The 11,929-nt window shown below is 34.1% G+C and overlaps 1 protein-coding gene across 1 annotated transcript; it reads right to left on the bottom strand.

Annotated features, from left to right (window-relative positions):
• Nucleotides 1–4,610: 4,610 nt before the first annotated feature.
• LOC132176636 (NAC transcription factor 56-like) lies at nt 4,611–6,258 on the bottom strand. Its single transcript, XM_059588900.1, has 3 exons — nt 5,958–6,258; nt 5,548–5,858; nt 4,611–5,470 (listed from the first exon to the last, which is right to left on the bottom strand). Exons 1-3 carry the CDS (start codon nt 6,139–6,141, stop codon nt 4,922–4,924), a joined length of 1,044 nt encoding a protein of 347 aa, XP_059444883.1. The 5' UTR covers nt 6,142–6,258; the 3' UTR covers nt 4,611–4,921.
• Between the last annotated feature and the right edge of the window lie 5,671 nt (nt 6,259–11,929).

Genomic DNA, 11,929 nt, shown 5'->3' with positions numbered 1-11,929 from the left:
TGACCAGTGAAAAGAAAGAGATTTTAGTGTGAATTTTTATGTTTAAACAGTAATATATAAGAAGTGATTTAAGTATCCGAAGTTTTTCCCAGGCCTCCACTCTAACCCGCCTTACTATGCTAATAATTTTTTGGTGGACTTTATAAAATTTTTCTGAACTTCTACGAGTTTTAAAAATATCTCCCAATATTTCTGAACTTCAATGAGTTTTAAAAATATCTCCCAGTTTTAAAAGTCTTTCAATTTTTTTTTTTCAATTACCCAATTTTATTAGAATTTTCAGTTAAATCTTATCAAAATTTTCAAAATACCTTTTTTTTTTTTATATAAAAAAAATAGAAAAGTATAAAGATTTAGGCGTTTATTTATTTATTTTTTATAAAAAAACATATTTGCAATATTTTTGCAACATATTTGTAATTTTTTAATTTTTATTAAAAACGGGGTATTTTGGGCATTTTGACAAAAATTAACAAAAATTCTAATGAAATGGGAATAATTAAAAAAAATTGAAAGCTCGATACTCCTAATTGAGAGTTTTTGATATTTGGGAGATATTTTAAAACTTGTTAAAGTTGAGAAAAGTTTTATGTAGTTTTCCTAATTTTTTTTTTTTTTTTTAAAGCTCGGTCAACAATTTCAACTGTCCCAAAAAAAAAAATGATTAAAACATATATCTTTCACGTACGCAATACGACAGAAGCACGAAATTTTGTTTCCTAGCAACGCTGCTAGTATATATATATATATATATATATATATATCACTATTCCTTTTTTAATCATTCTGTGGTTCTTGATCAGCAAGTGTCTAGAAACACAACTTGTTCTGTAATTGTCAATCTGTCATCCTAGAAGAACATATTTTGAATAAAAACAAAAAAAAATCATATATATATATATATTATATATTAATTGTCAAATACCGATCGAATAGAGAGCTTAATTTAAAGCTTAAATATTGATGTATACATTGATAAAATGAAGAAGTCAATGAGACTGATTCTATGATTTCTTTTATCAATTAAAGTAACCTTTTATGTATGTGATATTCGTATCTTATATACGTACATTATTCTCATATACGAAAGAAAAAAAAAAAAAGAGTGAAAAATATGGGTAGAAATTAAAGTTATAACCCTTTGGTTATTCTTTCTCGATCTCTCTTCACTTTCTCTTCAATTTATCTATTGTCTTAACTTTTCCTTTACTTCTAATCCTTGTTCACCTTCTATTCTACGGTGTGGATTTGCTTGTGTGTTACTCTTTTCATCTAAAAATAAAGAAAAACAAAATGGTGAGTGCTAGTCATGCAGTGACTATATATTGCAAGAGAATGAGGTTAGAGGGTTTGCCGGGGTTGGATTTGGCAAGACCACTATGACGCTCAAGTTAGTCTAATGAAGTAGGAGGAAAATTTGGCAGAGTAATAATAGGGTTGATTAGGAATACCTAAATAGATACCTTCCTATTCCCTTTATAGGCCATCGTCCCTCGATCAACTTTCTTTCTAGCTAGGGTTTTAAGGATTAATTCTGTCAATAATATGTTACTGGCGTGAAGATTCCTTTTCTAAGTTTGTTAGCCGAGCGCATGGCGTGAGTAGGTTGTCGTCTCAGTTGGCGGAATAAGGAATCAACTGTCAAGGGTCCTGCCCCTTAGGCCCTTCACGTGAGCCATCGGCTCTCCAGGCAACTTCAGTAGGTGAACTTCCAAGAACCCATCGACAAATTAGGCCCTCGATCTAGTGAGGCTATTATTATTTTAGCCAAAATCTTGTTATATATATATTGAAAAAAAGAAAAAGAAAAAAAGCATACAAGTACCCACTTTATCTATCAATATTCAACTCGATCAACTAGATTCAGCTCATCATCAGCAGTTTGGGATATAATCATATATAAATTAGAAAAATGCTACACACTTCCTGATATGGCTTTAAAAACCATCATTAATTGAATTTTAATCAAGTTATAATTTTAAAAACTACGTCCGAGTGTAAAATAAAAAAAAAAATCTAAGAATGAGGGTATGTGTAGCATTACTCTATAAATTATAGTTATAAAATAATTATATTGTCCATGCAATATCAAATTAAAAAAGGAAAAAAGAAAGGCGCGCAAAAGAATGATTTATTTGGTTCCTAATTCTTTTTTTTTTTTTTTTTTGACATATCCACACAAGGGAAGATGGAGGGGAAATTCGAACTAGTGACTTTCACTTCATGAGGCGTGGTCCACTACGGATTGAGTTACCCCTTAAGGACGGTTCCTAATTAAACATGCTCACATTTCTATTCCTAATCCCAACTCACTGCCCTCTAGCTGTTGCCTGTGCCATTCCTTTAATTAGTACCATAACGGAGAATTATAATTGATTATTAATTAAATGCAATTATTGTGGGTTTCAACTATTAATTCCAGTATTTGCATTATTTTTCGAATTTTTCTTTATTTTGGTATAGTATAATGTACATTTATGTATTTTGACAGGTATGCTTTGTATTATCCAATGAGAATATAGTACATTTACGTATTTCTACACATATATATGCTTAATTTGTATTATCCAAGTGGACAAGCAGATGGAATTGCTGATAGATATGATCTTTAAAATGTATTAGATATTAAGCAGATTTGTAGAGCTTTGAAAGCATGTGTAAAAGCATAATTCTAAAAGTAGATTGAGATAATAGCGCATTTGATGGCTTCAATATCTATTCCAAAATGAAGCACTTGTGATTTGAGAAAATTGATAAAGTTGTTTGTACTTTTTCCTAGGAAAGGAATTGTGATTAAAGGCCATTTAATTCGTGAGGTTTTAAGATAATGATTCCTTTAGATGATAGATGAGAATGGTCCCATAAAAAGTCAGCAAGAAAAGAAAGCTATTTGTGAGGTAGCCTCTTGCTATCAATTTCTCTGACCCCCCAAGATCATGCAATAGACTTGGCCACGTCTTATCAGTCCGATGAAGGAAAATGACACCTACACTCAAATATCTTGGGTCGATGAAACTATTATTATTATTATTATCGCGGTTAATTAATGTGTGGAAAAAGTTAAAAAGTAAAATCAACTTTTTTACGACTTCGTAGCCCATGATCGATCGCGTGCTTTCTCCTATAACATAGCACACAAACTGACGACAAAAAAGAGATTCTGAGAAGGGATTGAATCGATTGATTAATACTTCATTATACTTGGGTATCTTTCAAAAGAGACAGTTCATGTACACCATATATACAAGCTCTTTGGCCATTGGTTGTTGCTTTGAAAAGAATTATTTCAGGTTTCTGATCTTTAATTGCCTTAATTTCAAGCGTAAGGCCTAAGCCACATATTGTTTCATGTTTGTTCTTTTGAACTTCATTTTCTCTTGAAAATCTTTTTGATTCATTATACTCATGAGAGATCATCCTTCCTTTCTCTCTCTAATTATAAGTGTAAAACGTTCAAACCTCGCTCTGATCGAAAGATAGTTCAAGTACACACATAACTTCTAATTAACTTAATCTTTTAAAATAAGTGGTAATTTTAACATGCCAAAAAAACCCATTTGCCAATTTTATTAGCTTAAAAGGGATCAAATTAACTGTACGTTCAGCAGATAAATTTGCATTTTTGTATTTCAATGCCTTCTTCCCTTTGGTTTTATACATGCATGAATGCTCAAGTACACACATAGCCCGGGAAGAAGGATTAAGAGATAGGCCAAAAGAAGAATATAAGGATTAATTATCTCTTAAGGCCAAAAGTAATGACATACTACATAGCTTAATCCCAAAACGAAAAAGTGACATGTATGTATAATGTATTTTTCCTGAAAGCAATTAATTATACAGATATTTACCGCGTATAATATATCTTTTTATACAATATTAGAACTCAAGCCAATCGCGTGGCTTTCTTTTGCCCCCAATTATATCCTTAATGATTATGATAATATTTAATTTATATACTAATATAATAATATCATATATTATGTACGTTTGTATCATTGTATGCATATATATTAGATAAAGCATGCCATCAGTAGCTACAGCTCCAGATTGTTCATCCTTTATATTATTGAACGTACATGTGCTAGCTAGCTATTTTCTTTCTACCAAATCATTGAGAGTTCAATGCTAATTATATATGTTAATGATATACTTCAGTATTTCTCATCAATTATTCGAATGTTAACTAATTAAATTATTCTTTTTTCTGAAGTGATTATTCTTGAAATTTAAAGAAAAAAATTATTAAATATAATTATGCCTTCAAGCTCTATCATCAGAATATATATAACGTAGACCTGTCAGAAAAATAACGATCAACTTTTTCCAATTTTCATAAAGGAAATCAAGGGGGCACACAAAAGTTCTTGTTAGATTGCATGTTCTCCATATGATGAAATTCCCCACAGACCTGGCTGGAAAGAAGGATAATAATTATAATCGAAAGAAGAAAGATCTCTTACCTTGTAGGGTTTATGAGCACTAACAGGAAAAGATCAAGCCAAAAACCAGGCACTCGCGTACTATTTTCAGCTACAAGAATAAAGCAAAACCTTGGCCACATGCAACAATCCTTGTGAATGATCAATTATATATATAAACAGAAATAATTAATACATAGAAAATCCATAACCATTAATTATCTCTTGGTAAAGTTCTACAATATAAGAGATCTCTAGCGTTTGTGTTACAGAGGAAAATATACTAATTCATCTGTTTTATTTTTCTACATCGATCAAAAGCTAGCATCTACTCTTTTTCTTTGCACCTCTAAATATAAAAACAACCAAATTATATATATATTTATGCATGGCTAGAACTAATCGGTTTCCATCGTCAATCGCCTCACCTGAAATCGGCAGCAAGTTTTACACCCTGAAGAAGAATTCGAGGCCATTTTTCATAACATGTGCCTTAAATATTAAGAATACCAGTTCAACCCGGGAAGGTGACAAGGTGCCCGGAAAATGCCGTCTCCGGTAGACCCCAGTATTAACTGTTGGTGCAATGAAGGTGTCTGCGGGAACTGACTAAGCAGAGTAGCAATGGAAGTAGAAGCATTCCCATCCTTCCTTGCTATACTTTCATTACTATCATCCAACTGCAATAATCTCTCCCTCGACGAATGTCCGCCAGCGGCAGCTGTGGCTACATCATCATTCCAGTACAACGACGGCAGCGTCCGCTTTAGCGGGAGGTTGTTCGAGGCTGCAGCCAAGGCCGGAGAGTTGATACCATCGCTGTTGCTGACTATCCCTTCATACAAATTCTGGTAATTTTCGAGCAATGCGCCCGCGTAGCTGGTGGCTACCGCCTTTGGAAGTTGCAGTTTCATCACATTTTGCTGCCCCACGGCGAATGAAGGTGGCATAGATCCGGCCACGTCATCCATGGAGTCCTCCCTTTCGTTGTTTATCAGCCTATGAGCGTTGTTCTTTTTGTAGATTCGGCATAGCACCCAATCATCCAGCTAAATACATACAAACAATCAAATTAATCATTGGGTTAATTTTCATAAGAAACTGGAAATTAATTAAATTAAATTACCCTCAAAGAGTTTTTCTTGTTGCCGAAGTCACACCCGGGAGGCATATTGCTAGCCCTGTTATCCGACAGCAGCCGGTACTCGTGCATGATCCAATTGGTCTTGATTCCCTTTGGGGGCTTCCCTCCATAAAACACCAGCGCCTTTTTTACACCGACCTTTTGATTACTGCCGGAGCTCAGTACCGGCTTATCGGTTCCAGTAGCCTTCCAATACCCTGAAGTTGCCGCCCTGTTTGGTCTAGCTCCGTTCGGGTACTTCCGGTCCCTTGGACTGAAAAAGTACCACTCTTGCTCGCCAAACGTAGCCTTGGCTGCGAAACCATATAAACCCATGAAAACTAAAAAAAAAATTATACAATTTTTTTTTTCTTTTTTGTTCTTTAATATGTCTGAAATAAAATATGTTGTACCTGGGAGTTCCCATGGATCAAATTTGTAAAGATCAACATCAGCGATTATTGCGACAGGAAGAGGAGCCGAGGTTGCCTTTTTCTTGAGGTAGTGAATCACCAGCTCCTCGTCTGTCGGGTGGAACCGGAACCCCGGTGGGAGGTTCGGCCGGTTCAAGCCGGTGGGTAAGTCAGTGCTCTCCATATATGGCTTATACAAACCCTAGCAGTAGTGTTGTACTGAGCTCCAAGGGTTTAACAGAGAGATGAAGAGAGAGAGACAGAGACACAGAGAGAGAGGTTTCAGAGAAATTCCATGTGAGATGGGCATGGAGAAATAAGAGCTATTAAGTTGTGTGTTAGGGACGGATTAAGTACACATGCAGGTTAAAAGGAAGCCAATGGTTATGCGCCACGTAATGGTGGTCTAGGGGTAGATTAGTCTGTACGCACTGGACTAAAATGGTTGTTTGGCTGAATTTATTCTAGGGGTGGAAAAAGACGTGCGGTGGTTGGGAAATGAGTGTGAGTGATATGGAGGTGATGGGTACCTGATGATGACGACAACTGAATTTGGACCGTTGAAAAGTCGACACGTGTAAGTGGGAAGTTGTGGGAGGGTTTGACGCGTTGGTTGAGAGATGTTGTGGGGGCCACATCCCACACAAGACAAGGAAAAGATATAATGGACGGATAAGTGTGGGGTGGGAACAAGCTTTACGCTTCAGATGTCATGCTTTTGTTGCGCAAATGCCACCAATTAATCTCTCTTCAGACCCATTTGCCACCCTCTACCACGCCATTTTGGACCCTCGATTAGATCATTTCACTATAGCTCATGGCTTTTGCCTCGGTGGGGTTCTGTCATTATTTTCTTAATATTCTCTCCAGTAACACTCCGCCGCCGAGAGCTGAAGAGAAAAAACTTAGACGATAAGAACAGTAGAATGTTCTCTTAAGTCTAATTAATTCATAGTTTGATAAAGTCTCATCAAAACATCAGTAACTCTAAACCTAACAATTTATATTTGTGTATTGGGTTCAAATTATGTCATGGCATGCGTAATTAAACGGCTCAGCCGAATAGAGAAAGAAAGAAAGAATCTCTACTACTTTCTGGATTTGCTAGTGGTGGCCTCAACCTTTGGGCAAGGCCAAAAAGTTTGATGGGTTCAACTAGTGTGCATGGGGTCCAAAATGCTGGTTCGTGATCGACCAGAGGGACCCAGTAGGTGTCACTTCTTGAAGTCCATTTCTTATCACCTGGAGTAGCAAGTAGCAACCTTCAACTTCATCCAATCAAATCTGTTTTTGTTTTTGGGCATGCATCATCCAATCAAATCTTACCTTTTCAAATTCTTACACCCAACAAACACAGTGGCACATAGAATCTGATGATACAAATTTTGAGAGCTAGCGAATAATAGTGATATAGGTATAGCTTAACGACCCTGCCTTCAATTGTTTTTTAGGGATAATATCCACCTTTCAAGTTTCTATTTGATGTCCCCCACTCCCCCCCTTCCCTTTGTATCCCATAAAAAAATAAAAAAAAATAAAAAGTTTATATTTAATGTAGCAACCTGATTAGATTTTGATGTGGTGGGGGCCTTGAGGTACACGACTATATATGTGATAGGACCCAAGGGTTCTGTCGATGAAAATCAGAGAAAATAACAATAAAAAGAATAAAAATGAAAGAGAAAGAGGGGTGATATGTTCGAGGGAATCAAAATATTGCTCAAAGCACTCGTAATTCTTTTTGATAAATTGTCTTACGTCTTGTACCCTTTTATGTATTTATTTATTTTTATTATTTTTAAATAATAGAGACAAATCACAGCCAAGCCAACATGAAAAATTCAAAAATGGTAATAGAAATAAAAATAAATGTATATTTGACAAATCAGGAGATAATTGAAGAGTTAATTAATTCCCCGTCCTTATTTCTTGAAAGTCGTAAAAAAAAAAAAGAGTAATACTAAAAGTCTCTCTTGTGTTCTTCTTAAATTCCTTCAAGAATGATGTGGCTATTAAAATTACCATTAGACTTATGATTGATCATTATTAGATTTTAATCAAATGATAATTTTAATAACCACATTATTCTTGGAGGGACTCAAGAAGAATACAAGAATGACTTATAGAATTACTCAAAAAAATAGTAATGAGACACGTAATGTCGGGCAACTGCTAGTGAGGGAAAAATTGCTTGTATAATTTCTTCTTCAGACATACATGAGACGAGCGTACGTGGAAAATTGGATGTATCTTGGAAATTGGCGGGAGATTAAGATGATAAATAAGCAACACGACCAATGTGTTGATTATATGAGGAAGGTCAAATGAAAAGGGTCCTCCAAAAAATTATAAGTGAGAATCTTATTTCGATCAATTACTGTTGATTAAGGAATGATCTATTCAATTTAACGACATTCTCCACAAAAGGTTGCATAATCGTCGACGCAATATCCCTTACGATTTTTAAAGGTGCTAATTAATGTTGAAGCTATATATATTCATGCGGTTTCGATTTTTAAAGGGCATGAAAAATGGCTCTGTTTTAAATGTAACAGTAAATATAGTATGGGCCATTGCTGCAAACATCTCTTTATGATAGAGGCGTGTTTGGGAGATAATGATAATGGAGATGTACGTGGTCATGGGGGATGAGGAGGGCAAAAAAATACATCTTGTAGCAGTTTTCACCTTAAGAATACATGCAAGGGTGATTAAGGGGGGAGGAGTCAATACGCGCTCATTATTTATTATTTAATTATTTTGTTCAGTTGAAGTATGTAATCCTAAATTACCGTCGACGTCCAAGAGGGAGTCTAATAGTTTATCTAGTAATGGGAAATTAGTTATTAATTAGTAATTTTAATTTATCTAGTATTTGGTTAGTAGTGGTTTATCTTAATATCAAGTAAGAGTAGGAGTCGTAATTAGAATTGTCAATTATGGGACTGTTATTTTCAAACGTGTATAAATGATCGAGTGCAAGAGAAACATTAAAGAAGTATGATTTGAGTATTTTTTTTCCAAAATTACAGCTTCTTGTATTAGGAGGGCCCGGCTCCCTCGAAGTAGCTAATAACGCGCGTTTTCTTGATCTATCTTGTGAGGCGTTTCTTTTTTTTTTTTTCTTTTTTTTTTTTTCCTCTAATCAAAAAGGGTAGGCCGAGTGTGACCATAGTAGCACCTAGCTCAGCGTCACAAGGGCATCAATGTCTTGTGAGGCGTTGAACGTAAGAATCAAGAGATAATTCTTGGTTCTTAGAAGAAATTGTGATGAAGTATGCAACTAGTGATTTAGTGCATCTCATCAACACTTGTACAATGCTCATACGAACAAAAATTTAATCCAAATCAAGCATTTTCCATACATGGTGGAATTGATCTCTGTCCACGTTACAGTAGTCTATCCGATAAAGAAGTGTTATATTCCATATTTTTATCACAAAACTATCATGCAATGTATAACAGTTTCAACCAGCCACTAGATTTTTTTTTAATTTTTTTTTAAATGGCTAATATATCCGAGGGTTAGTTGGGAAACCCACATTAACATTCTAGTTATGCAAAATGGCCCCCAAATTTATGACTTGTCTTACCCCAAGAATGCAGAAATTAATGTATATATATATATATTAATTAACCTTTAGGAGTACTCCACGTGTTTGTTATAGAGCATCAAAATCTTCCATACTTCCATTGAGAAATGTAGGAAAAAGTAGCTTTTCAAAACGTGGGTGGTTATTATTCTTTGTATATATATATATAATATACCGACTTACTGAGCATGTGGGTTGCATAAGCCTTGACACAATTGGTAGCCATAATATTTTATGGACTTTAGGGTTTCAGTCCATATATATCTATCTCTCCTAGTAAACCTAACTTCCTCTTTATAAAGATTGAATTTGCACGCGCACTATATATATTATATATATATATATAAGCCATATTTTGTACATGTAGACCCATGTTCTTCTATGCCTTTACATATCTATTCGCTTTTCTTTAATGATTCCTCTAAAATGCTTAGACAATAATAGAACCTCTGTGTATTAATCTTACAAGATCTTCACAATTATTCATTGAGCAAGTAATTAAATAAATATTATGCTTTAATTATGACCTTTCTTCCCATTTATGTTCAGATATATATTTCTTCTGCCATAAAACCGGCCTTCTGCCTTTTCTTCTTTTCCAGCGGCTGCCGGCTAGCTAGGGGTTCTTGTTCTTGACGACATGCAGAAGGAGTTTGAGAGACAAATCCGGGCATCATGCCACAAACAAATGTTGTTATTAACAAATTTGGGCGTGTGTGAGTCGACAGGCATCGATCCTTATCCAAACCAAATTTTCCCAACCACGTCTTTAAGAGGCTTTAGAATGAATTCCCTTAATTCCCATTTGCTTTTATAATAACCGTCGCAATCACATATATGTTGCGTTTCTAACATGACAACTTTCGTCCTAAACGTAACGATTCTTGATCATCTGCACCACATTTTGATGGCCTAAATGCTAAATGACTTGTAACCAACGTACCATATATATATATATATAAATAATCCGATCGGTGCTGACATGGATTGGGGCCGTTGATCTGCGGTTCTTTTGTACGTGGCGGTTAGGTAGGTTTCCTAGGATAATCAAGTGTACGTGATTTGGATCTTGTCTTTGTCTTTATTGGTTTCTTGCACTTGTCACACACATGCAATGCCTGCGATTGCATTGGAAGTGTCCGAAGGTCAAAGATACGTTTCATGGAAGTAATACCAAAACTATCTTTGAGAATTCTTCAATCTTCATGGCCTACTCAATAAAGCATAAAGAATATATGAGGCTTTTTCAGGCATGGAGCCGCAAACTCAGGCTCTTACACGCCTAGGGGTGCAAAGGCGGGCGGTTTTTAACCGTCCGCTAACCGCTAACCGCTATAACCGCCAACCGCCTAACCGCCTAACCGTTTAACCGCATTAACCGCTAACCGCCTAATCGCCATAACCGCCTAGCGGTTAGCGGTTAGCGGTTATTGGGTCTACTAACCGTAACCGCTAACCGCTAACCGCCTTTTTATATAATATATTTTATAATTATAATTATAAAAATATTTATACATATAACATAATCACTTGATCATTAAATCACAATTTTTTTAAAAAATAATTAAATCACAATTTGAGTATTAATATATTATTACTATAATTTATATGATTATATCATATAATCACTTGATCATTAAATCACAATTTTTTTAAAAAAATAATTAAATCACAATTTGAGTATTAATATATTATCACTATAATTTATATGATTATATCACATGAGATTGATTATTAAATCATTTGATTATATAATAACAAATTATACATATATAATATGACATAACTCATAAGTATACCAATTCATACTAATACAACAATTAAATATCTAGAGACTTATTTCCAATGTATGTTATAAACCTATAAGTTTATATAAGTCTACATATGTATATGAATAATATAAATGTATAATATCAATAGTTAATCATATGATTCAATGACAATTCAAATACTGTATTCAAGACTTCAAGTGAATCATATTATTAATGTACAATGATGATATGATTCGTATAATATCAAATTAAGTAATTGACATTGGATTAAACAATGACCAATGTGTTACTTATAAACACAATTTAAGTATTAATGTATTGTCATTATAATTTTAATAATTTATATATTATCACTATAATTGATATGATTATATCACATGATGACTTGATCATTAAATCATATGATTATATAATAATAAATAATACATATATAATATGATATAACTCATAAGTCATAAGTCTACAAGTTAATCATATGATTCATGTACAATGATAATCACAATTGATTCAATTGAATTAAACAATATGTTACTTATAACTACAAGTCTACAATTTAATTAAAACATTATTAGATACTTTAGGAATTTAGGATTTAGGAGTTTGAACA

This window comes from Corylus avellana, chromosome ca3, assembly GCF_901000735.1.
Source record: "Corylus avellana chromosome ca3, CavTom2PMs-1.0".
Lineage (NCBI taxonomy): Eukaryota > Viridiplantae > Streptophyta > Magnoliopsida > Fagales > Betulaceae > Corylus > Corylus avellana.
Note: the sequence above shows the minus strand (reverse complement) of the source record. Positions and strands in the feature narration are given on the sequence as shown.

Coding starts and splice junctions, on each gene's coding strand:
- LOC132176636 (XM_059588900.1), bottom strand. CDS start 6,141: ATGGAGAGCACTGACTTACCCACCGGCTTGAACCGGCCGAACCTCCCA. Junction 5,859..5,957: donor TGATCCATGGGAACTCCCAG/GTACAACATATT, acceptor ATGGTTTCGCAG/CCAAGGCTACGTTTGGCGAG. Junction 5,471..5,547: donor ACAAGAAAAACTCTTTGAGG/GTAATTTAATTT, acceptor GTATGTATTTAG/CTGGATGATTGGGTGCTATG.